Here is a 27,049-nt window from a genome sequence, read left to right as displayed (position 1 = left end):
CCATATGAAAAATGGAAGGGTTATGCCCCAAACTTGAATCACATGAAAGTGTGGGGGTGTCTAGCTAAGGTGGGCTATCCATCTTTCAAGCGCTCAACTATAGGTTCTAGGACCTATGATACAGTATTCATTGGCTTCGCTGAGAATAGTGCCGCATACAGGTTTATGAGTCTGGAAGATCGCTCTATATCTGAATCTCGTAATGCAGAGTTCTTTGAACAGGTATTTCCTTTGAAGAAAATCTTAGTTACTAACGATGTTTCTTCAGTTTCTTCATCTGCAGAACCAGAAGATGCTTCCCCTAGGATTGAAAGTGAGATTCAACCTAGGAGAAGTAAAAGGCAAAGAGTGGAGACAAGATTTGGACTTGATTTCCTAACAGCCGTTATAGAAGAGTGCGGAAACCTAGGTGAGTTCGAAGATGATCTAGATGAGATCATGCTGTGCCTACAGGTTGTGGATGAAGATCCGAAATCGTTTGAAGAAGCTATGAGTTCAGTAGATGCAACATTCTGGAAGGAAGCTGTAAACACTGAGCTTGACTCAATCATGTCAAATGGAACCTGGGAGCTTGTGGACCTGCCAAAAGGGAGCAGAGCTATTGGGTGCAAGTGGATTTTCAAGAGGAAAATGAGAACCGACGGCACCGTGGAAAGGTTCAAAGCTAGATTGGTGATAAGAGGATTCACTCAAAAATTTGGCCTTGATTATTTTTATACTTATTCTCCTGTGACTAAAATTGCCACTATTCGTGTTTTGTTTGCCTTAGCTTCATCTTACAACTTGATTGTGCATCAGATGGATGTTAAGACAACTTTTCTGAATGGCAATTTGGAGGAGGAGATCTACATGGAGCAACCTCCGAGTTTTGTAGTTCCTGGGATGGAGAATAAGGTGTGCAAACTAAAGAAATCCTTTTATGGTTTGAAACAAGCTCCGAAGCAATGGTATAAAAAGTTTCATAAAACTATTCTTAGTAGTTTTGGTTTTGTTGTCAATGGTAGTGATGCATGTGTGTACTCTAAGATGTTTGGTGCGCAATGTGTGATACTATGCCTGTACTTTGACGACATGCTCCTGTTTGGCACAAACATGTATGTCATAAATGAAACTAAGAAGTATTTAAATTCAAAGTTCGAGGTGAAGGATTTGGGAGAGGTAGATGTGATCCTTAGTGTTAAAGTTACTAAAACCAAGAAAGGGTATTTTCTGTTTCAGTCTCATTATGTGGAGAAAATTCTGAAGAACTTTAATTGTTTTGATTTACCTCCATTGAGAACTCCCTTTGATCCTTCTGGAACTTTGGTGAAAAATGTGGGGGACGGTGTGTCTCAAACTGAATATGCTAAGGTGCTTGGTAGTATGATGTTTTTGATGAATTGCACTCTCCCTGATATTGCTTTTGCTGTTAGTAGACTTAGTCGCTATACTCATTGTCCTAGTGAGCAACATTAGGTTGCTTTGAGGCGTGTGCTCAGATTCTATGTGGAACCGTGTCTTGGGGATTGAATTTTGTTGGTCATCCTTTGGTTCTTGAAGGGTATTGTGATGCAAATTGGATAACGGATAGTGATGAAACAAGCTCTACAAGTGGCTATGTGTTTACCCTTTGTGGGGGTGCAGTTTCATGGAAGTCTGGTAAGCAGGCGTGTATAGCTAGATCAACAATGGAAGCTGAGTTCATCGCATTGGATCTTGCTACACAAGAGGCAGATTGGTTGAGAAATTTTCTTATTGATATTCCTTTGTGGGGGAAGCCGTCACCACCTGTGTCTATGCATTGTGATTCACAAGCCGCTATATGTGTTGCTAAAAACAGCGTTTACAATGGTAAGAAAAGGCACATAAGAGTCAGACACGAGTCTGTGAGGCAGTTTATTGTGAATGGGGTTATTTCGTTGGACTATGTTCGAACAGAGAAAAACCTGGCAGACCCTTTTACTAAGGGATTAAGTCGTAGACTAGTGGTGGAGTCATCAACTGGTATGGGTTTAGGACCTTTGTTGTAATGACTTGAAATGGTAGCTATACTAGATATGTGACGTGATACATTGGTTTTAATAAATCTGGAACCTGTTTTGGTTTATTTGTTTCATTGGCATGAATCACGTGGATTTGTTATATATGTATCATGTGTTTGAATCTATTACTCTATAAGAGTGGTAAGCTTTACCAGTTAGATTCTGCTAGGGTGAGTTTGTCTCTTAATGTCATTAGTCCAGTTGTTTTCTGAGCAGGGATAGATGGAGGTTCTTAAGAGAGTTAAGACCTTTGTCCCAGTAGTTCTTAAAACAGGATAGATAATGACACCGAAAGTTGAAGGGTTGAACTTATGTTCTTAGTGTTCTAGTTCCAGTGCATGTAATTCTCTGGTTTGCAAGGTGCTTAAACATGTTTAAGCCTGCAGGGAAAGACCTTTGAATTTGCTGGGAACGTGTGTGAATAACACATAGGATGAACACCTACGTGAGTACGAGAGGTGGCCTCTCTCAAGGGAAGACTGGAGTATTGTTTTCCTGAACTACTCATGAGAGCCCAAGTGTTGGCCAAGATTTGCGGAGTTGCTTAAGCTCTAAAGTCAAGGTATGTGTATTCAAGGTCCCTTCCTCGCTCCTAGGAGTTCAAATCTTAGGATACTCACTAGGGAAGTGTTGAAAACCTTGTGCACTAATATGTTAGTTCAAACCTTTGGATACTGACATTTAAGTACTAAGACTTTCATTTACTGTTCAGATTTCATGTTGGAGATCTGCTCGCATTAGTGGGGGATTGTTGGAAATAGGTAATGCAAACGGATGACTCGCGCCCTCGGGCGGCTCTCACCCGATCGGGCGGAGGTGATTAATGAAAATAAGAGAACTCTCGCGCCCAATCGGGCGGCCTTCGCTCGACCGGGCGGCGGACAAGAGTTTTTGACGAGAACTCTCGCGCCCGATCGGGCAGCCTTTGCCCGACCGGGCGGCGGACTCGAGTTTTTGACAAGCTCGATCGGGCGGCTTCGCCCGATGGCTCGCCCGGGGTGGGGTTTTTAGATCGCCCGACCGGGCGCGACACTACGTCTGGAGAAACTCGATCTCGCGCCCGATCGGGCGGCAGCTTGCCCGATCGGGCCCGCCTTTTTTCCTAGGTCGGTTTGCTTTGCATGTTTCCTTTTCCGGGACTCATATAAATACGAGTCTTGCCTTTTCATGAGATTCATTCACTTTCTAGCCGAAAACACAAACCTACCTTTTGAGATCTGAACAGTTCTTGAGCAATTCCACACTTCGAGTTCGGATGCACGGATTACGGAGAGAGTTGCGTGAAACTTGGGGGGCGTGCATCACTAGGAAACTTGTACCGGTGGTGGCGTATTTCGCTTCTAAGGCAGTGGATTTTGTTCCACGGTGCAACTGTGAGTTTGGGATCTTCAATCCAGGAAAGTTCTAATCTTTTTTGTTTGTTATTGATATCAACAGTTATTTTACCAACATTGTGTACACAAAAGAACAAAAGTACATGCATGCAAAAAGCAAAATATATATTACTTGTAAGAAACTTCATGTATGGAGACAATGGAGTCAATGAATTAGTATTGAGGAGCCCTCAAAGACCTAATCGAATTAGGTTAAGATACACATGTGATTTTAAGATTTGATTTATTTTTTGGTAATTAATTAATTAGGCCACTTATGTTTTATAAATAATGAGCCTTTTCATGTGCATATAAAAACAAGAAGAGAGAGTATTAAATTTAAAATGTAAAGGTTTAAAAAAAAAAAAAAAATGGGGCGGCAACAAAAGCATAGAGCAAGTAGGTATTTGAAATTTGTGAATATTAACAAATTGTATGACAGAGATAAGGAAAGGGACATATGATATGATAATATGGTTATGGTACGTACCTTGCTGATAATGAGATAGCTAAAGTTGGTCATGAATTATTGGGTCTTACTATGATTGCTGATTTTGACATTACACAACTCATATTAACCCTTTTTTAATGGGCTTAAGCTTGGTCCATGTGAGTTTTCATATCCACAGCCGGACATCTATTGTTTTACTCTTCATCCTAATCTAACTTTCGATTTACTTGTTTGTGTCATACTCCGTACGTTTTATTTGTTTGAATTTCATTTATTTAATGTTGTAAATTGAACATGCACGGTTATATTTTATGAATCTTTATCTAAAGTAATTCTTCTAAAATAGGAATATATAAACTAAAGAATGGTTTCTAAACTTAGTTGAGGTTGATTCAAGCTTCTACGGAGTATTTCCTGCAGTATTACATTTTGCTTTTTTTGGTTGGCTAGAATGCTTGATAACAGAAGGTGACCTGTCCCTCTCTTCCCTGTTTCCACACCGCACGTCAAGCAATACAATAGACTTCACATTTGTTGACTCTACAAACCCAAACTATAATAAACAAACTTAATAAACATATATGCAATCATTAAATGTCAAAACTTTTTAATCATCTTCATTCTTTCCGGGCCGTCTATTTATATTATTTGATACCTATTAAATGTAGCTATTTTAACAGCTTGAATTTTATTTGTAATTATTTAGCTACTTTGGATTATAAATTAGGTAGTAAAAGGCTAAACACTATATAGGTATATGAATCATTTATTTAGAAATTTTTTACATTATAATCCATTTGGATACTGTCTCCCTCATTTGTTTTTGCTAGAAAATTATACAATATATAATACGTAGACATTGCGTCTAATATCATTATCGTTATTATAAGTTCAAATTAAATAATGATTTAATAGTACACTTTCTGAAAAGTGTTAGCATACGACTATATGAGGTAAACGAAGCATGTCCATGGATAAATGAAAATTAGAATTGCACAAGTATGAGTTTGCATAAAGAAAATTGTCAATTCGTTGACTATTATATCTGCATTTTAAAAAGAAATCTCATGTGAGAAACTATCAACCCTTTTATTTTTCAATTGTTGAATATTATATACGGAGTACTTGGTATAATTTTTTTTAATGCAAAGTTAATCAATTGACCGCAATTATCATCCATCTTAATCTAAGATTATGCCAAGACAGCAAAACCTCTCATGGAATAATTTGCCTAATTATTGTCACAAGTTTACGATGAAATAAAAGAATTTAACATTTAAAAGAATCAGTCAGTATACATGGGCTGAAGCGTTGATAGGCCCGTCAAGAGTTTAACATTTAAAATAAGACGTTAAGTGGGCCTTCTGGAATGGAGAGCGCTCATTTTGCGTGAAGTTCCAGCCCAGGTCCAAAATTTAATTATTATAGGAACTTGTCTATAATCAAAAGCTAACTTACCAACAAGCAGCTTTTACTTGTAATCTGTATTAGTATGAAATTATTTTGTTTGTACTTAATAATGCTTTAGTTGCCCTCTTAAATATAGTTGTACCATGTCTGATCATGTGTTTTTCCATTATTTTGTTTGAGTGTATAGCTAGTGATTGTATGTATAATTATTTTTATTTTGCTCTGAAATGATTTTACCAAAATTATGGTTTTAACCAATTACGTCTTTTATTTCCTTATGTACAATAGTTAATTGTTGAATAATTTTGCAGGATAACAATGTTGTTGGAGTTCACATCAAATAGTTAATTGATCAAATAATTATTAACCAATAGAGTAATAAATCAATGACAATAGTTATCTTTTATGAAAAATACTCTTGGCTTGTTGGCGTAAAGTTCATAATACATAGTATAATGATTGGGTAGAGCTGATCATTAATAATCTGACCTATAACATAACGGATTTAAGCAACCCAAAATATGCATTTCAAGCAAAGGCAGTCATATCATATTCGGTTTATCCAATTTAAATACTCCGTGCATCTTCAACTGATGCATATAAAAAAAAACGGAGGGAGTACAAAGTACTACGTAATGCTATTTCTACTAAAAGGCCAACCCAACCCGGCCCGACCCGCTGACCGAGTAGACTAAGAGGTGATTGCTTGCGGCCCAATCATACCGAGAAAGCGTATGAGGCAGAGCACTCAACATCAAGAGGCCTTAAAAAAAGGCAGAAAGAATAAGAAAGCAAAACAATCTAAAACAAGAAATTTGTAAATAAAGGATTAAAAAAGGAGAAAGAGATCGCTTTTCAAAGTCATCATAATCTCAGCTTTATCCTCAAAACTCAAACCCACCTCAGACCTAACCATAACTTAATAATTCAATCCTTTCTTCTCTTCTCTGAATTCGTTGCTCTAATCGCCTGCAAATTATCCGCTTTTAAGGTTTGATGCTGCTTAAAAATTCTACCTTTTTCTTTTAATTGTTCTTTAAACTTGCTTCTTCAATATTGGGTATGATCAATGAATTAGTATATAATCAATGAAATCTGCTACTTCAACATGTCAATCTTTTTGGTTTTATTGCTTCGGATCAGTTCTCTGTATATATATCTTTCGATTACAGTAATTCTTTTTAATTTTTATTATTTTTGTGGGGGTGAGGTTTCATCGTCTGCTTGTTCCATAATAACATACTGTATAAATTTGTAAATTGTGAGATAAAAGGGGGAAATAAAAAAGTTAAGATTGATTATGGTATTGTAAATTTCAAATTTCAGTGAAATTAGTGATTATGCCTGATATTTGATGAACCAAACATATGATTAGATTGATAGATCATTAGTAATTGTGAAATCCCTTCCGTTTAATCATAATCTTATAAAAGAACTTATGTTGTTCAGGTTGATTTCTTGACTTCGTAGAGATAAAACTTAGTTTAAGAGTAATTCTCAAGTCGTGCAGATTATATCAAGTTTGATTATGAACTTACGAGTCTTTGTTTCTTTCTCTTTGACCCTAGTTTCTTTAGTGCATTCGTAATTAAGAGGGCAGTTATTGGTTTTTTCTGATTGCTTATTTCCTTTATTCGCAGCACCCATGTTGGACTAGATATCTAATTATCTATATCAGACATTTGACTAATTTATATATATGTACTGGCTGTACAAATAAAACTATTTATATATGTTAAACGAAAGGGAGAGAGGACAGATAACTAAGTCAAATATGCTGACAATTGGGTTTGACATGAAAATTTTGACAAAGATTTAGGAAACTAATCAACTGCTTCATGATCATTTGTATTTGGATCACATTGCAAACATGTAAATGCTTTGGAAACTAAATATGTTTTGTGAATGCTGCACAATGGTGTGTCAAACCTTCCAATATGCACCCATACCTGCCAATTGGTCACATTTGCGACTTATTGAAGGTTACCTGCTTATTAAATTGTAAAATGCGTCCTCCTTCTGATGGTTCTGGTTTCACTTAACTGGTTTATAATCTGTTAATCAAACATTTGCGTCATTACTTGTTAATATATGGTGGTGAAAGTAAATGATATATGGCTTGGCTGTGGGGATAATACTACTCCTTGATAGATATTGGCCTGATACATATGTGGGCACTATATATATTACTGTTTGCTAATTATTCATATTGTATAACTCGTATACATTAAAGCAAAATTCTGAAGTCCTTGGCTCATTATTTCAGGATCTAAATGGCAAAGAGCTCCTTCAAGCAAGAACATGATCTTGGTAAGGTTTTCAACTTAGGTTTTTGTTGGAGCCATTTGGATTCTGATTCTCATAATTATCCTCCGTCCTGATTGTTTTCAGAGAAAAGACGTGCTGAGGCTGCCAGGATCAGAGAGAAATACCCAGATAGAATACCGGTAGGCAATTTTACATATCCTGCAGGTTGTTAATGTCTACCAGTTGTTTAGACTTAGCTTTGTTGATTAGTTTCTTTGTTGAATATGTACCTCTCTTTTGTACAAATGGTGATTTACATTATCACATTCGCAAACTGATAATGAAATCTAAATGATGCTAGCATCACTTTGTTTTTAATGGCTTTACATCATCTCTGCTGTCCATCTGTTACTAATCTAATAGAACAATTTTGTTTACATATTTTCCTTTGTTAAACATGACCTTTATCTTACATATTGAGTTTTCTAACCATGTCTTTGGTGTGAGTTTGCATTGAGAGATATTGTTTTTCCTCAATCTATTATTGGGTCTCTTCTATCTTCTTGTTTTCATTTATAATTTGGTCATTGTTGTTGGTGTGTTTTGAAGGTGATTGTGGAGAAAGCAGAGAGAAGTGATATCCCTAATATTGACAAGAAAAAGTAAGATTTTTGTTCCTTTTATTTTTGTATGAATCACTATATCAAATTTGAACTTTTATATGGTATTCTGATGGTATTACATGATAATTCGTTGCACTAATTATTTCTGGTTTGTCTTTATCTTACCAAAGCAACTATCTGTTGGTATAATAGTACTGATGCAGTGATGCATGGGTACTTACTCATTTATGGGGTTATCTATATCTTTCATTTTGATAGGGTTTGGAGAATTAATAGGAGATATAGTGTGATGAATCCAGAAATCTTAGGGAGGGGTGCTTAAGTTTTGGCATGCAAAACAAAGACTCTGCCGACTGCTTTGACCTGAATATTTTTATTTTTTATATTTAGTTATCATTAGTATTACTACCTCCGTTTCATATCATTTGCAACGATTAGACATTTTTCCTCTCTACTTTACGTCAAATTGTTGCAAATAATATGAGACAGAGGTAGTATTATTTATTGAAGTAATCCTGTTAGAATCATATCAGAAAAATACCCTTTTGTCTAAATCCAATAATGTGAAAGTTTTCAGACCTTTCAGCACTAAATGCCTTCAATCCCTTTTTCTTTTCTGAAAAGGCATTAAACTTACTGCAATGTAAAGAAAAAAATGGGAAGATTGTCTTCTAATGTTGGGGAATGCTCATCTTTTGTTTAGCTGGCAATAAAAATAAATATAAAAAAATAAAAAATAAGTGATGAAGAAAGAAAGAAAAAATTCTGGAGCTAAGTTATGGACAGGTACAAGAAACATAAACAAAGTCATGGATTGTATCTTTTCTTGCTTTCTTGTGTTGAATTATCTAACTTGAGAGTCCTACTTGTTAGCCTGTATATTGAACATTGATCTGGCAATGCCTCCTCCTTTACTTGATGGTCTGCTGAGCTGTCACCTTCCTGAAACATGTGCATTTTTGTCTTAATGTTGCTTTGGATAATCAATGTCATTAATGGGGTACAGAGAACAATGGGTCTACAATCTTCATGCAGCTACATAATCTCCACGAGATTAATCAAAATGTATAATTTTAGCATTTCACGTTATTAGAAATGCTCTGTATTTAGCCTGTAAGTTCTCAGGACCTTATAAGATGAAACCTTTGAAAGAGTGACTTGGATGCAATGACAATATTGCCAATCTTTAAATTTAGAATTGAGGTCATTCATTTTACTTATTCCTCCATTAAGTACTTGCTTACTTGCTTGGATTCTCAAGTATAGAAGCTCATGGAATTTAGCAAACAGCATAAGCATAGAAGTTCGTGTAGTACTTGCTTGAAGCTCATCTTATGCTATGCTTCTATGCTTAAGCCGTTTTCTAGATTCCATGTTTTGTTTTTTTTTTGCAATGACAGGGTATAAAAGGCTTAGATTCTGTCAAAGGTCTGTAGTGCCCTTAACCTAATGTCAAGATCAAGAGGAGTTCCTTAGCAGTAAAATTGGCTCTGGAATTTTTTTACTAGTGCATAATCAAGTTACTTTTCAAGGAGATATGAATAATACGATCTTTTGCATGATTGTTGTATTGTGAATTCTAGTGTTAGAAGAACCTTGATTTAAATAGCAATTTAGAGCTATTCAACACTATCACAAACAGTGAAACTTTTGATAATAGTACAATTTGTCTAATGTCAACCAAGCAGCAGTTGTTTTCTTTGCTGGTCTGGGGTTAAGCTGGTTACACCTGCTCCTCCTCAGTGCATGCAGAAGAAAACTAGCTGCTACGAAGGGTGAAACCTACTGTAAGGACTTTTTTTAGGTGGTTAGCTGTTGCTATAGTTTAATATGAAGTATGATATGATTTTGTGTTAGACTGAATATGTTAAGACTTAAAGAGTAGCTGAATTATCTTTATAGTTTATACCAGGATTCATCTGATGGACATAGTTGGTAACTCACAATATTGCAGATACCTAGTCCCAGCTGATTTGACCGTAGGACAGTTTGTTTATGTGATCCGCAAAAGGATCAAGCTAAGTGCAGAGAAAGCAATCTTCATCTTCGTGGATAATGTCCTCCCACCTACTGGTAATATTTGTGCTACTTTTCTCACTCTCTCTTGCGCTTTTGATGCTTTGGTTTCCTAATTAATATGGAGTGTTGATGAATCTCTCCCACTTTGTTTTCTGCAGGAGCAATCATGTCTGCAATATATGAGGAGAAGAAAGATGATGACGGGTTCCTGTATGTTACTTACAGTGGCGAGAACACATTTGGTTTTCTTGCTATGGAGTAATGTGATGTAACTTGATGGATTCTCCCAAACATAAATAATTGAATAGTTGTCATTTTGGTTTCATAGCTATTGTGAGTTGCTGTTTCTACACTCAAAAAGGAGTAAACATTGTGTAAATGCTGTAAATAATTTGATCCTATGATGTTTTAATGGTAAAATTTACTGCTTTTAAGACTTGTTAAAGGTAATGAGATTCTCACTCCTCGCTATACGAATGCAATCTGATTGTAAATACTACGTATCATGTTCATGTGGAGGGAACGTGAGCTACTGCCACTTAGCATGTTGCGTGTGGACAATGAAAATGGGCCTACTTTGTTTGTTTGTTTTGTGTTCCCAATTTCTACCAAGGAAGCAATTTGGTGGTTTTGACTACATACCCTGTCTCTATCGCCCATTCTCTGGGCTCTTTTGTCTCTAGCTGCTTCAATTTTCATTTTTACTACTCCTTCCGTCTCTAAAAAGAGTTATACTCACATAAATCGGCTATTTTAAAATTAGGGGCATAAACAACAAATACACTGTAGATATGGTCTCAGGCATGTCTTAAACACAAATAATCAGTATACAATCCAAAGGCCTATATCTCGATATTGAACAGTTTTATGAATTAGACCGTACCATAAGATACAGTATATGTTTTTATTAAGATGACATATCCTAATTAGTGGTAATGATTTCAAGGACATATGCAAGTAGGTGGACCAATGAGAAAAATGCATGTAACAGTAGTCTCGTTGGGAGGAAGTAGCTTAAAATGATGCAATCTACGTTAACAAATGGGGATCTCCGATGGCACACTCATGAGGACACAGCCACTCGTACTGCACTGACATAACTACTTAAATTAGCATTAGCATTAGCATTAGCATGCTAATCAACAGTAATTAAGACTTACTAGATATTGGTGCGAAGACTAGCTACCCATATTACTACTATTATTGGACGTAAGACATTAATTTCCAAATAAATACATTTTAAGGGACCAAAATTCTACCATTCCAACTTTTTACAAATTAAGCAGGCTAGCTCAGTAAATTAGGCAAGAAAATAAGCTTAAATTAAGAAAAATTCAAGATTTTGTAGCATCCAATTAAATTGGGGTGAAACACAAGACATAGTAATCCTAGAACCAGGACATGGACTGGTGGGTAACAAATGAGCAAACCGCCCCTTATTCTCTGTTTCTGTTTCTAATTTTCTATCTATCCAATTTAGTGAATTTACCAACACCACCATACTTTTTAAATAATATATTTTCGTATGTACGTAGTAATGACTTGTAATTACTGATTTACTTCCATAATATAATATAGAGACATGTATGCTATATAATGCATGATTTAAATGTATTTCAATTCTTTCACAAGAGTGTGTAAGTAATAATTGTATAATGTACTTGGTTACAAGGTGTTGAAACTATGTGACTATTGTTTCCTGGTAGAGAGACTTGCTAGTGTGCATGTTTAGGATGCCCAACAGAATACAAGTAGTAGTTGTTATAAGTCAATATTGGCTGTTTGACGGGGTAGGTAGCTTAGATATTTGACGATGGTAGTGCTTCTAAATTTGGAATCAAAGGTCGGATCTTCAAATCTTCACAAGCTAATGTTTTCCTAGGATAATAGAGAATGTTGAGATTCAAAGGAAATTTTGTCCAGTGCACATACAACTCTAGTTAAGGAAATTAGTACAATACCATTATATATTAGATATTCTCCCTCTTCTTCATTGATTTGGAATAACTCACATATAGATTCTTTGTAACAGCCTATAATCTGCAAGAGGCTATAGTAAAGGAAATTAACACCTTTTTCAGCTACTCTCTTCGTGTTTTAATAAGTGTTACACTGTGACTTTTTTCACTATTCACATAATGGGTTTGACTTGATTAATTTACTAATACTACCTCCAACCTCCGTTTCATATTATGTGCAACATTTACTAAAAATAGATGCTACACTTTATTTGCAACAAGTCAAAAAAAAATGTTTCTTTCCTTTTATTGGTTGTCATTTCTCTTTATCTCTCTCTTCATCACATGTTTTTTTATATGTCTCTCCCCATTTACCACTCACATACAAATTTTGTATAGGAGTCCGTGTCGATGTTTTTGTTGCACATAACATGTAACGGAGGTAGTATATTAAATAAAAATGTTATTGTATAATTCATTATTGGATTCGTTATAACGTATACTTTCATAATACCAATTTTTCTATAATTTTATTAACACATGATTAGATAAATTAATGATCAAAATCATGTCTCGGCATGCGTGTTTGATCAAATTTTAACACTTATTAAAATATGAAGGGAGTACTTTAATGACCATATATATTAGTCGCATTATATTACATTTTAGGATGTCCCAAAAAATTATCACCTTTATCTTTCAAACAAAAGCTAAGAAGGGCCAAAACTACAAGTATAATAAGTAAAATATGTGGGTGAATTGAAATTATAGCTAGTAGACAATAAACAAATAAGACAATGTGGTGACAATTAATTTAGGATGAGAAGTAATTTTCTAATCTTAGTATATAGTAAATATCATAGAGGAATAGAATACTAGTAGTTGATTGATTATTGTACGTTTAGTACTCCGTATCATTGATTACCAAGAAGCTATGTAGGTATGTTAAGTAGATTGCTCAATTGACATGTAAAGGGAAGTGAGAAATAGGAGTAGTACTCCTAGTAGAAGTGGTGGGGCTAATATGTAAGCCCCACAAGAGTAAAAAGTGTTAGGGAGAAAGGGGGACAAGTGTAGTCCTTCTAAAGATAAATTGAATTGCCAATATCAAGGTTCATCATCACCCAAACACCTCCATGTTCTCGCAATTAAGGACCTCCTCTTCCTTAGCTTCTCTTTTTTTTCTTTTCTTTTCTTTATTTTTTTTTTTCTAATTACAAAAACTTCATTTTATAGCCCTCTATATATATGTTCGTGTTAAAATGTCTCTTAGTACACTACTACTCCCTTTCTATTCTAAACAACAATAACTCAAGGAAAAAAAAAACCCTAGCTTTAATTCCCTCATTTAAATACTAGCTAGCTTTTCACCTTTTTTTTTTGCCCTAATAATACGCATTAATATATATATACTCACACTTTTTTTTAGATAATCATCTTATCATGTCTTCGGTTGCGCTTAAGTTTTTGGCTGCCTTGTTATTACTACAAATGCATGCATGCAATGCAAGGCACACCTTTGATCTTGTTTCCTATACAAAGGTATATGAATAATTTAACCTCTGTATTTCTATTTGAACTTAATTAATGATAATAATAGATGCTGATGTGATCTTGTATATATACATGATGTGGATATATTTGAAGGTGGTGGATACTGGTGAGAAAACAAAGCTAGTACATGATGAAATTGATCTCAAAGGATCTCCTATATTTGAGGATATCATGTATACATCTTCAGGTACATAAATTTGTCCCATTATTTAACTGTGGTGACAAAAATAACCAAAACCAATATAATCTAGGTAGCTATGTTATAGTATAGCCACAGCCCCAGTTAATAATAAGTTGTAAGCAAGGACATTTATATGATCATGCGCATGCGACCCTTAGCTTCGTAGATGCCGTAGCCCGTAGGCGTGGCAAGGATAATGGAATTGCCTATTATATACGTACACAACCTTATCTTAGTAATAATAAAGACCGTATATCCAATGAATTAACTATAACATGCAGTTTTATTGATATAATCAGCTTCATTCGTTTTCGTTAATTAATAATTTTGTCTTTGCAGATGACATATCAATTGCTACGTTGGAAAATAACTCATGGCCGTCAAAAGATATGCAGGTGGATAGCTACATACCTTACAATAGAATTTATGATTAGAAGGGGATGGAACTAGTTATTGAGAACATTACTAACAATCACACATTATTATGTTGGCAGGGATTCAAAGTGAAGGTAAGATCAATGCTAGAATCGAAGTCACATGATGAGACCAAACAACCGACTAGTAGTGATGCAAATGAAGGTGAATCAGTGGAGGATGCCGTGGTCATGGATTATGTTCATCCCCATCGCAAGTCTCCGATTCACAACCATCATTAGCTATAGAATACGTACTGTCCTTAATTATATGATCAATCTAAGCTAGCTCCTAAAACGATGTTTATTATTTCCCTTCTTTTGAGTCTGTTTTTCAGACATGTAACAACATGATTAAACCTATGATATTAAGTATGCAGTGGATCCACAGGACCACAGTTTTTTTTGTTTGTATCCTTGAACAACGATATGTATGATCGATGTGTGAATATATATATATATATAAATTGTGGACAAGGAATTATATTAATGAAGTTAAACGTGAAAGATCAAGTGGAGGGACAAGTATGGTGCTTGGTTCCTCTTTATTACAATACACCGAGGGAGAGTCGGCAGGTTTCTGTTATTTAACTGCTATTTCAGTTATGCTCAACTACCAATCTCCCGCCATGTAACTGTAACAGATCAGATGACAAATTATTCCAAGGATTATTAGAATCAACATGCTATATCTTGATGATTTTCACTCATCAATGGACCATGCATACGTCTCCCTATTGCATTGTTAAGTGTAAATAGATTCATAAGAAAAGGGATAATTTAGAAATGTTTCAACTCCTAATCAAGCTATCGGACTCTACATTGTGCACATGCCGGGTGAAAAATATAATGCTATGATTCAACTCCTAATATAATGCTTGCACTATCATCTTTAAATGGCCAAAAGTGAGATATACCAAATCTCTATCATATGGATATTTGTCTCGGGATATAATCTTATGTGAGGCCCGGGTCGATATCAATGTTGTAACATACATCTCCTCTTTAATGTGCCTGCCGATACTTGTGCCAATATGCATTTATTTCTTTTACAAGTCCATGTGTTTTACCTTTTACGCACAAAATCAATTCACATTTTTTTTTTAATTTGTTTGGAGATTCAAATATTGGTGCGGAAACAGATATGGAAATATGAGGAGTACAAATCTATAAGATAAAGAGTTGCAAAAAAAAAAAACAAAGTTGTAAGCTTGCAACAAAATCAATATACCAGGTTGTAGCAACGCCAGCCTAGATTATTAGTGACAACAACCAATCTATACCACAATACATGCATTATTGTTATTACTGGCTATCTAGCAAAGTAGCAATGCTAGTGTATAAGCACTTCATTGATTTTGTTGTATTAAGATAGTGTACGCTTTTGTTAGTTGTATTTAAATTCGTATATGTTTCAATTTTTTTAGGCCAAAGATAAGGGCTCTTATTAGACTCACACACTCGAGGTTTCTTTGTCTAGTATTTATGGATTAGACAGTTTGAAAGGTAAATAAATCTCCATCCCCAAACACCCAAATCTATCTCTAATAAGACCTAAAGTTAGCGTTACTAAGTGAGCCAAGACTGTTTGGGCATATAGTGGTAGGCTTTTCATTTGTTTCTTCAGTATTAGTTGAAGTGAATTTGTCTCCAATGAGTTCTCCTTTTTCTCTTGGGCATATGGTGTATCACTTCATTCTACTAGTGCTCCTCAATTTTTAAACCCTTAAAATATAATCATTCCACGGTTCCACCCAATTCATATACTAATGCTAATTAGTGTTAAAAATTGTATTGGAACTCGTAGCTAACATTTATATGTCGGCATTTAAACAAACAGATACTCCGAGAAAACAAAGAAATAAATGTCCCAATAATTAGAAATAAAATAAAATAAACACTAAGGAAACTAAGATATGAATGAAGGAGTGGTGTACATTTTATCTGACCTCAGTTTCTGTAACTCATGATGACAAATGTGGCAAAGTCTCAAGCCATTAAAAAAGTCAAGTATGCAGGGCTAGCTTTGTACAGAGTAGCAAATATTGAAAACATTAATCTATATGAATCATACAAGTTCAAAAGAGATGGCGACCCTAACCCAGTAACCCATATGAGAACCGACTTACCGAGTACGGCAAGAAGAAAAACGTTTGGGACAAATCCTGTAACCGGCCATCTTTGACTATTAAAAATCATGTAAGCTATAGGAGACATAATGGGTCATTGATCCGCTTACAAAGTTAGTCGGGAGACATCTTGGTCCATTCAACTGGAGCCCTCTCAACAAAATTGTCCTGATCCATGACTCATGACTCAATCGATAATAATCCAAGGAACCTGTACTTTCTCATGCAGTGCATATAGCTTGTTGAATGGTATACAATTTTAAAATCAAATAATGAGATGGAAATTGCTCTGGTAAAATAATAGTAGCACTGAATCAATGATTTTTCGATTGATCTTGAACAATCAAGCAGCGCTGCAGCTGAAAATAAATGGCTTCACAAATTGAATGAATTCGGATGTACGGATCCCCATCTTTAAGTAGATCTCCCCTCCTCCCAACCAGAAGAAGTCAGGCGAAAGCTTCACAATTGCTTCATCCAATATAACCTGGGAACAGACAGACCCAAGGAAAACATTTTTGAACCGACTATGTTTCAAACAAAATCATCAAACAACACACATACATTGATACATGTAAACCAAGAATAACAAAGTAGCTAAAATGAAAATTTTCAAGGATCAATTCTTGCTCAAGTATAATGCTAATGCACTTCGCTGAATAGTTTGGTGGTGCAACTCTGACCCTTAAAAGAAGAGATCACCTCTTACACACTAGAAAAGTGACACTTCTTAGGCAGAAGCATGGCCTTCACTAGTAGGTTCACAGCATTTTGTCTCAGGACATGACTTTTATGTATTACAGGCCTATTACGATTTTATACTGAAAAGAAAAGATCTTTCATTAGGTCCGGTCCGGTTCTTTTCTTTACTTTTGCTAATTTATTTCAGTTCAGTTATTTTCAGTAAATCGGAATAAACCCTTAGTTACTTGCTAAAAATTCATATGAAGTACTACGTATAAGAATACTATTCTGATGCAAATTACGTCAACGTATTACTATTGACTTTGTATGATCTGTAAGTAATTTATACAATTCACAAGCAAAAACAATCACTGAATGTTACCAACTTAGTTACTTGCTAAAAATTAATATGAAGTACTACGTATAAGAATACTATTCTGATGCAAATTACGTCAAGGTATTACTATTGACTTTGTATGATCTGTAAGTAATTTATACAATTCACAAGCAAAAACAATCACTGAATGTTACCAACTTCTAACTAAAAAATTACTGCGCATGCACAGCTTGCACAATACTCTAGAGATAATCTAATCATCAAGTGATCTACTCCATATCACATAGACAACAGGAGTCTTATGCTATTCAGGAACTCAAAGATTAAAAGAAGTCCAGCTTCCTAGGACTCGAGGCTTGACATTCCAACATAGAAGATACTTGAAGAGTTGTTGGAGACTTTTAAAGCTACAGTTTTATATCAGTAGTCAGTAATATGCAAAATTGTAACAGTTTTAAAGCTAACCTTTGAGCTTCACAGCAACTAAAAGTTTTTGTAATTATAGAGTTTACAATAGTTGACTAGTAGTAAAGCACTTGCTACATAGTTTAAACTTGTATCTATATAAAACTAGCACACTGGCAATATCCGACTAGCTGAACAAAGTTCAGTTTCAGAAACAAGCTACTTTACATAAAAATAGAATTAATTTGAAAGAGCCTAGAAAGCTTACTAGAATTACAGCAATCTGTGTTCAGCAAAACTAACCATCAAATAAAACAGCTAACCTCACAGAATACATAAATGGATTAAAAAAACATAAAACTTTTAAAAGCCAACTACTCCAAAAGGATGGCAAGCCGGAAAGCTTCAATTACTAGTTGCCGAACATTAAAAAAAAAAACATTAAACCAAATAGTAACAGAATTAGAACTCTTTATAGTGTAAACACTCAAAACTCCAGCCTAGACCCTAACATTCAACCTCAATAAGGATTGAGGAATCACAAGTGGTGAGGTCATTGGACAGTTTGATGGATTGATTGCAAGGCAAAAGATAGGGCCCAAAACAGGAGAGCAGAATTCGATAGATTGCCCAGACAAAAGATGGTCATGGGCTAGTGTGTTGCAGGTACAAGCAGCAGGAGAAAGCCAACCACATGTGAAGGATAAAAAAAGAGACCACGAATCTGATCTCTATAAATGCCACATACCGAAAATTTGGAATGATAAAGATTGTTTAATATGCTTATACACAATCCCTAACACACAGGGATATGGATTTGAAGGGAACATTCAATAATTCATAGACAATGACACATTACACAACCAGGTATAATGTAATAAATCTTCATTTCACAATAAGTATGTGCTTATAGTTGTGTATAGCATTTGATTACCGGTATGTCAGTCTTCATGCCAATGCATGTAACAGCATTATGTTCAAATCCAGTTAAGTTGTTTGATATTTCCTCTGGAGCAAGCCTCACTGACCAGGAAGGAAAAAAAAAAACCAGGTTTTTTATCACTGAAAGTTAGAAAGGAGCAGCGAAAGCTGAGACAAAAAAATAAACTCAGTAGCTGTAACAAGAAGACAATCCTGAAGAAGAATCTAATTTATTTTCAGATACAAAGACAGAAAGAAGTTAGGCATAGAGTCTGCAAGAGGAGGCTGGGAAAAAATCAGGATGGGAGTTCATTGTTGCTGATGCAATTAACAAGCTATGCACTTGATGAATTATACAGTATTTATTTAATTAAAACTATCTAATGCCAATGTCTAACAGATGCAACACAAAGGGACTAAAAAGGTAAGATTCAGCAATCAATTAATCATTACCACCCTTATTACCCCATTTGTGGAACTTGGGGTGAGTAAGTTAAGATACCTAAGCCAATAGCCATATTTATACAAAAACGAATACAACTTTTGTTAAAACACAGTGAGATAAAAAATGAGAAGAAGAAGAGGAGAGTTCTGACAATTGAATTTCTTTTTAGGAACTTTGCCCTGGTTGAGAGTGTACAGGTAGTTTTTGACAGTTTCAGCATTGAATCTTGCAGTGTACTGCATTAGAAAACCAGCAACATTAAATTTAACAGTTAAAACAAGACATTGGCATAGTAAGTTAACAAGTGAAGAAAACAAGAAAAGAGCACCTGTACAACCACCACATAGTACTTAGAATTATACCGGTTGCTACAATCAATAACGTCAGACCGGGCTTGAGTATTCACCTGAACAAATAATTTCATAATTCCAGATTAAATAAACAAAAATATCCATTACAATCATGAATCGTTCCATTTAAAATAAATCGAGTGAAATACCAAAACAATGCTTTTACAAAGATGATGAATGGATGGCGCAGATAAGAGATCTCGTCTAGCTTCAAGAGAGCGCTCGTAGTAATCGGAAGGGACAACCTTGAATTTGAAATCGTTGACACCATTGGACCGCAATATGCCGGAAAGACGCACTGCAGTGGCGTCATTGGCGGCGTCATCGGATGAAGAAGACGAAAGTTGGAGCTCAAGCTTTGCTATTCTTTCCAGGATTCGTCTTTGAATTCTTTCTAATTTCTCCATCTCCTTCTCCCTCTCCACTCCCATTCCTTCTTCTGCTAATCCCAAATTGGACCCAATGGCCAACGTGTAACCATTCAGCTTTTTTGGGCCTCACTTTTTTTTTTTTTTTTTTTTTTTTAATTCTCGGGCCTCAAAATTATTTCACAATCACCACCTCAATATGTCCCATAATTCTTGTAATCTTATTTTGGAGAGTCAAAATTATTTTGTTTTTATTTTTGGATAATATGTAAAAATTATTATACACTCACTTTTTAGCTTTATTCATTCGACTTTCTGCATTACCTTTAAATTTTGTATCTGCTTTATACTTTTCTTCACTTTTTCTCTCTAAGTTTTGTCTATAATTGTATTTGTCAGTTTTGTCACTTTTATCAATGTACTTCATCCACTTTCTCCTCCTATCTTTAAATATCGTGAGAAAACACTAACAGAAATTATACTTAGTATTATGGGACGGAGGGAGTGTTAAAATAACAAATGCTAATATTATCCTATCCTACTGTAAATTAGACCCATATCATGTGATAAGACTTTTCTGTTCAAAACTATAAATACGGAATATATTGGTCAGCTATATTATTATTAGGATCAATTTCAAAAAAAAAAAAAATGTTAATCTTCATGTGTAAGTTTTCCAATTCATAAGAGCAAATCCAATGTTTTTAGCTAGAGATTTGCTTGCAATTTCATTAATTCCCTAATTACTAGTTTGACCATTGGAGCTAGAAAACTCAATTAGCTTGGTTAAGCATATTAACTTTGCCAAGCTAATTTGCTTGGGAATTAAACTTGCCAAAATAAAATGCTCATTACACCAATTAAGCTCTTTCCATGTATTTTTCTGGTTAAGGTCTATCGCATAGCTCTTATATACAAACATTGCATATAGGATGACAATGTAGTAATAAAGTTGAAGTTGTAGTGAGAGTATAAAGTACCAATTAATAGTAAAATAGTATCATTAAATGTTGTTGTAGTATAAATATTATGATAATAGTACAAGTAAGTAAGTAAATGGTACATCAAAATATTATACTACTGTGAGATATAATAGTACTACTAAGACATAAATAGTACAATAAACATATATAATAATACAAAAAATGTACCATTGTAATCATAAAAAGTATCATTCTGAATGCGTTTTTTCCACTTTTGCCCTTCTCTATGCAACAAATGCATATAGGAACTATGCGACAAGAAGCACTCGTATTTTCTATCCAACAACAACTACTACTAAGCTAATAGCTTGTCATTGGAGCAAAAAGTAGCTAAAATGATAATTAGATTTAAAGCTTATGTGGCATGGCAAGCTAATTGGAGTTGTCCTAAGCTTTGAGGTTTATTATTTCCCTCTTTCTTTATATTTTTCATACCCAGTTTATATATAAATTGAAATGTCAAGTGTCATTATTTTGTGGCCTTGCTACAAGTAGAGCTGTCAAAAGTTGACTCGATCCGAAATACCGACTCAAACCCGATTATTAACCGAACCATCTGAACCCGAAAAAATGGTGACCCAAGCCGCCTGACCCGACCTGAAACCAACCTAGACTCGAGTTGACCCGAGTATGTGAGGCCCGAACCCAAACATGAACTGACTTGGAGATGACCTGACCCAAATGTAACCCATAAAGTATTGACCTGAACCGAACCCGAATTGAACCGAAATTTACCCAAACCCGTTTTAACCCGTCAAAACCCGAATTCAACCCGACTTGTTACTAACATAACCTGAGTTCAACCCGACCCTTTCCTAACCCGACCTGTTACAAACCCAACCCGAAATCAACCCGACTTGTGATTAACCTGACCCAAATTCAACCCGACTAGTTATTGACCCGACCCGAATTTTACCAGACCTATTACTAACCCGACAAAAAAAATCAACCCGATCTGTTACTAACCCGAATCGAAATCAACACGACTTGTTATTGACCCGACCTAACACTACTAGAAAACTGCTGTTTTCCGATGAAATTCCATCGGAAAACGTGTTTCCGACGGAAACTGTCTTCGGAAAACCTCTTGTAGGAAAATCAACCTTTCCGTCGGAAGAAAGTTTCTGGCCCGGAAAAATCCGTCGTAAATCTCCGACGGAATAATAGTTCGTCGTACCTTTCCGACGGAATTTCCGTGGGATATTGTTTGAGCCAAAATAAAAAAATAAAAAAAAACACACGCCGCACCACCTTTGGCACTATGTGTCACCACCCTATTTCAAGAAGACAACCACCGCCACTACCAGCCCCTAACCCTAACCCGAACCACACCACCACCGCCACTACCTCCCTCTCACTCAGCCACAACCAGCCACCGACACCACCAGTCCACCACTCACCCCAAACTAACCCTAAGCCCAGATCTAAACTATCCCCCACCCTTAAAAAATACAAACACAATGAAAAAAACAATGAAAATTGATTGATTTAAGTCCACCACTCACCCCAAACTAACCCTAAGCCCAGATCTAAACTATCCCCCACCCTTAAAAAATACAAACACAATGAAAAAAACAATGAAAATTGATTGATTTAATGCTCTGCAACTAGATTAGCGCTAGTCTTTTATGTATGAGTTTAGAAATATTAATTTGAGATTCGAGAGATGAGAATTAATATTTAGGCTTAGTTTCAATGGGTGGAATTAATTTATAAATGGTTAACTCAAGATTCGAGAGATGCGATTTAATACCGATAGATTAATTATGTGATTATAATACGTAGCGAGAGCCCTTTGAGATCTGGTTAATTGATGCATTGATGATTGATTATTATGTTTTACTCTGGAATATTATTTATTGGTGAACCTATGCCCTAGTTCTTTTATTCATTTATTTCATCCTACTTTTATTTCTCCCTACTTTTATTCTCCGTAGCATAATTCCTTTAAATAACAACAATTTGGTTACTTAATAATTTAGATTATAATAATTTATTAGAAATAAAAGAACGTTGTTTCCCCATGGATTCGACTCTACTTCCCTATCTATTCTAGTTAGTGGTTTTAGGAATTACTTTTAATTAGGTGATACGACTTTAGCCTGTCAACAACATATAATGATCATATATGGTTCCAAACAACATTATATGACCCCGAGATGTATCTCCTAAAATTTCAAGGCCTTTTGACACCGGGCCCTGAAACCTCCAAAATTTCTCAAAAACCGTGGATATTAGCCTTTAATTTTGGATTTTTTTTTTACTTTTTTTCGCCTGGAAATAAAATTGCCTAAATGTTTACCATGGTCCCTAATATCCTCCGGGAGTCCAATTGGGTGGGTGTAACCTTCCAATTTGCCTTTAAACGACCAATTTACCGGTTTACAACTTGCACTGATTTCATTAAATCAAGTCTACCCTGAACATTTATGACAACATATAATGATCATATATGGTTCCAAACGACATTATATGACCTCGAGATGTATCCCCTAAAATTTTAAGGCTTTTCGACACCTGGTCTCGAAACCTCCAAAATTTCTGAAAACGCGTGGATCTTAGCCTTCAATTTTGGAATTTTTTGACTTTTTTTTTCACCCGTAAATAAAAATTTCCGAAATATTTACCATGGTCCCTAATACCCTCCAATAATCCAATTGGGTGGGTGGAACCATCCAATTTGCCTTTAAACGACCAATTTACCGTTTTACAACTTGCACCGATTTCATTAACTCAAGCCTACCATGAACATTTATGACAACAAATAATTATCATATATGGTTCCAAACGACATTATATGACCCCGAGATGTATTCCCTAAAATCTCAAGTCTTTTCGACACTGGGTCCCGAAACCTCCAAAATTTCTCAAAAATCGTGGATATTAGCCTTCAATTTTGGAATTTTTTGACTTATTTTCGCCCAGAAATAAAAATTGCCGAAATGTATACCATGGTCCCTGTAGACACCCATTTGTGTCTCCCCAAAACCAAACTCAGTGATGAGTACTTTTCACGTCGAATCATAATCGAATGAAGTGAAAGTATGGAAAGTTTAGTGTTGCGGATAGTTTTAATTTCTTTTCTCATCTCTCTTTTTTTAAAAACCTATTTTAAGAAAACAGCCAATCCATTTTTGTTGGTCCATGATATGGGTCCAAGAATAGTGTAGTTGGATGGGGCTTGAAAAGAGCTTTCCAACGATATATTATAAGCCCAATTCCGATGAATATTGAAGAAGTTATGGCCAAATTACTGAATTGGGTCGGGTTTGAGCCTTATATGCGGGCCAATGATCTAAGGGAGGGCCTAATATAGATTTATCATTCCTAATGCAATTAAGAATGGTTTTAGTATTCTAGAAGGTTCTTTTCATTCCTAATTCAATTAGCATTGATAAATTGACTTTTGTTGACTTTTTAGAGTTTTAATCAGAATCAAAGAACGTTTTTTGAGGAAAATACGATTTTATCCTCCTGTACGGCAATTTCTATCTGATTTTAAGAAAACGCGTGGATTTCTGAGTCAGCGCCAAACGCCAGCTGTAGCACCTGACGCTACGCTTGGCGCCTGGCGCTAAGGTCAGCGTTTAGCGCTAACTTGGTTTTTTGCGTCAGAACTCTGTTTTTGATGTTTTATCTTTTGGCTGATTTTCTCTATTAATAATGTGCTAAAAACTCTGTTTTCATTCACCAACTCTCATCAAGATTTTCTTGATTACTCTCTCTCTCTTTTTCTAAACTAGCCTTCTCTCAAATATAAAAATTACACATTCATTAGATTTAGATACACCTAGCCATATTCGAAGTTGCCTTCTCCCTAAACGTGAAAGGTTTAATTTCTGAGGGTTTGGTCCCAAATCTCTATTTCCATTATTTAATTTAATTGTTTATTATTATTTTCCTTGAAGTTACTAACGTGTGTATTTTGTTATTAGAAAGAGGTACGAGGCATCAAAGTAAGTATTTTAATGGTTTTTATTGATGTTATGATATAGAGTTCATGCTTAGGTTGTTATTATGATTCCTAGTATCATGTCTAGGGTAAGTTTAATACTAAGTACGATTGTTATGATGCCTTTTATTTTCTTTCCTAATATTTATGTTAGTATCATGTTAGGGTTGAATATATGATCTTTATTGTTTAGTGATATGCTAGGGTTTGTTATTAATTTTGTTAGTATCATGCCTAGGATCTTGCTATTATTATTATGCTTTAACATGATTCATGATTATTTTAGTTATTATGATTGTTATTATAACTATTGTTATAATTATTGTGATTATTATTATATTGCTTGATTATATTTATTGTTATTGCTTGATCACGCCTTTTATGCATGTTTAAAGGGAATTTGTTCTTGTAATCACGCTTAATAAGATAATTAATAATCTTTTTTAGGGTTAATTTTATTATAATTCAAGTGATCGCCAATAATAGATTTATTTGTGCATTAATATTCAACCAACATAGATAAACAGGTTTAGGGTTAATCCTATTGATTGTATGTTAGTCAGAAAGCGCACATGAATACGATCAGAATAAAGTAGAGGCCTATTATTAGGGCAGGTTCAATCTCTTTTAGGTTGGATTTGACGATCTCCTGGATCGTTAAGGGGTGTAACCTTCACCTCGTGAACGGTTTACAAGTTCCTAAAACTTGTTGGCGACTCTTTTGCTCTAGCTTCCTTCCCTTTGGACGCCACCGTACTTTAGTGTATGATCACAGTGGGGTTCAAGCTAGGGGTTAACGTTTGAAATATTCCCTACAGTCCCTAATACCCTCCGGGAGTCCAATTGGGTGGGTTGAACTATCCAATTTTCCTTCAAACGACCGATTTACCGGTTTACAACTTGCACTGATTTTATTAAGTCAAGCCTACTACGAACATTTATGACAACATATAATTGATTAAAAATGGTTCCAAACGGCATTATATGACCCATAGATGTATCCCCTAAAATTTTAATACTTTTCGACACCAGGTTCCGAAACCTCCAAAATTTCGCAAAATGTGTGGATTTAATTTTGGAATTTTTTGACTTTTTTTTCGCCCCGAAAAAAAATTGCTAAAATATTGTTTTAAATGTTACACTTTCCGTTTACGGTCGTGTTTTTTTAATTGTTACACTTCCTTTTTTGGCAAAAAGCTATATTTAAATATTATATCTCTCTTTTATCTCATGGTCCCCGCCCAAACTCACTACTACTTTTTTATTATATCTTTACTCTCACATTCGTTACTTTTCAATAAACTATTACTATCTTTCTTATACAATATTTTTAATGCTCCAACTACCCCACTTACCTTTTATTTTATTTAAGTCAATTAAATTGCCTACAACTATGTGTCTGTCAAACCATAACACTTAAAAAAACACGTTGGGAATAAGTCTTTTCGACACCGGGCCCTGAAACTTACAAAATTTCTCAAAAAACGTGGTATTAGCATTCAATTTTGGAATTTTTTAACTTTTTTTCGATCAGAAAAAAAATGCCGAAATGTTTACCATGGTCCCTAATACGCTCCGGGAGTCCAATTGGATGGGTGGAACAATCCAATTTGCCTTTAAACGACCAATTTATCGGTTTACAACTTGCACCGATTCATTAACTCAAGCCTACCACGAACATCTATGACAACATATAATTACCATATATGATTCCAAACGACATTTTATGACCCCCAGATGTATTCCCTAAAATCTTAAGACTTTGCGACATCGGGCCCCGAAACATCCAAAATTTCTCAAAAGCGTGGACATTAGCCTTCAATTTTTGAAATTTTTCACTTTTTTTTCGCCTGGAATAAAAATTGTCGAAATGTTTATTATGGTCCCTAATAATACCCTTCGGGAGTCCAATTGGGTGGGTGGAACCATCCAATTTTCCTTTAAACGACCAATTTACCGGTTTACAACGGTTAATTTAATTAACTTGCACCGAACCTGACTTGAACCGAAAATTGACCCAAACCCGTTTTAATCCGTCAAAACCTGAATTTAACCCGACTTGGTACTAACTTGACCTGAATTCAACCCGACCTGTTCCTAACCCGACACGAATTTAACCCAACCTGTTACAAACCCGACTCGAAATCAACCCGACTTGTTATTGACCTAACCCAAATTAAACTTGACTTGTTATTGACCTTACTCGAATTTTACCAGACCTATTA

General features: G+C 35.1%; 3 protein-coding genes across 3 annotated transcripts; 2 read left to right on the top strand and 1 right to left on the bottom strand.

Moving 5' to 3' along the window:
* Window positions 1-6,054: 6,054 nt before the first annotated feature.
* Window positions 6,055-10,594, top strand: LOC110704637 (autophagy-related protein 8f). The gene is made up of 6 exons (XM_021882453.1): window positions 6,055-6,246; window positions 7,522-7,565; window positions 7,647-7,702; window positions 8,112-8,164; window positions 10,080-10,198; window positions 10,303-10,594. The coding sequence occupies exons 2-6, from the start codon at window positions 7,529-7,531 to the stop codon at window positions 10,404-10,406; spliced, it is 369 nt and encodes a 122-aa protein (XP_021738145.1). The 5' UTR covers window positions 6,055-6,246; window positions 7,522-7,528; the 3' UTR covers window positions 10,407-10,594.
* A 2,309-nt stretch (window positions 10,595-12,903) lies between these two features.
* LOC110704594 lies at window positions 12,904-14,691 on the top strand. Its single transcript, XM_021882405.1, has 4 exons — window positions 12,904-13,644; window positions 13,750-13,843; window positions 14,177-14,232; window positions 14,332-14,691. The coding sequence occupies exons 1-4, from the start codon at window positions 13,546-13,548 to the stop codon at window positions 14,491-14,493; spliced, it is 411 nt and encodes a 136-aa protein (XP_021738097.1). The 5' UTR covers window positions 12,904-13,545; the 3' UTR covers window positions 14,494-14,691.
* Window positions 14,692-16,146: 1,455 nt separating this feature from the next.
* On the bottom strand, window positions 16,147-20,010 carry LOC110704636. Its single transcript, XM_021882452.1, has 5 exons — window positions 19,671-20,010; window positions 19,500-19,577; window positions 19,323-19,407; window positions 18,740-18,828; window positions 16,147-16,866 (listed from the first exon to the last, which is right to left on the bottom strand). The coding sequence occupies exons 1-5, from the start codon at window positions 19,950-19,952 to the stop codon at window positions 16,723-16,725; spliced, it is 678 nt and encodes a 225-aa protein (XP_021738144.1). The 5' UTR covers window positions 19,953-20,010; the 3' UTR covers window positions 16,147-16,722.
* Window positions 20,011-27,049: the final 7,039 nt, after the last annotated feature.

This window comes from Chenopodium quinoa, unplaced genomic scaffold (assembly GCF_001683475.1).
Source record: "Chenopodium quinoa cultivar QQ74 unplaced genomic scaffold, ASM168347v1, whole genome shotgun sequence".
In the NCBI taxonomy this organism is placed as follows: Eukaryota; Viridiplantae; Streptophyta; class Magnoliopsida; order Caryophyllales; family Amaranthaceae; genus Chenopodium; species Chenopodium quinoa.
The sequence above is the reverse complement of the archived record's forward strand: the minus strand, read 5'-3'. Positions and strand labels throughout refer to the sequence as shown.

Coding starts and splice junctions, on each gene's coding strand:
- LOC110704637 (XM_021882453.1), top strand. CDS start 7,529: ATGGCAAAGAGCTCCTTCAAGCAAGAACATGATCTTG. Junction 7,566..7,646: donor CAAGCAAGAACATGATCTTG/GTAAGGTTTTCA, acceptor GATTGTTTTCAG/AGAAAAGACGTGCTGAGGCT. Junction 7,703..8,111: donor AATACCCAGATAGAATACCG/GTAGGCAATTTT, acceptor TGTGTTTTGAAG/GTGATTGTGGAGAAAGCAGA.
- LOC110704594 (XM_021882405.1), top strand. CDS start 13,546: ATGTCTTCGGTTGCGCTTAAGTTTTTGGCTGCCTTGTTATTACTACAA. Junction 13,844..14,176: donor TATCATGTATACATCTTCAG/GTACATAAATTT, acceptor TTGTCTTTGCAG/ATGACATATCAATTGCTACG. Junction 14,233..14,331: donor GGCCGTCAAAAGATATGCAG/GTGGATAGCTAC, acceptor TTATGTTGGCAG/GGATTCAAAGTGAAGGTAAG.
- LOC110704636 (XM_021882452.1), bottom strand. CDS start 19,952: ATGGGAGTGGAGAGGGAGAAGGAGATGGAGAAATTAGAAAGAATTCAA. Junction 19,408..19,499: donor ACTATGTGGTGGTTGTACAG/GTGCTCTTTTCT, acceptor TTTCTAATGCAG/TACACTGCAAGATTCAATGC. Junction 18,829..19,322: donor TCCTAAAAAGAAATTCAATT/GTCAGAACTCTC, acceptor CTTCCTGGTCAG/TGAGGCTTGCTCCAGAGGAA.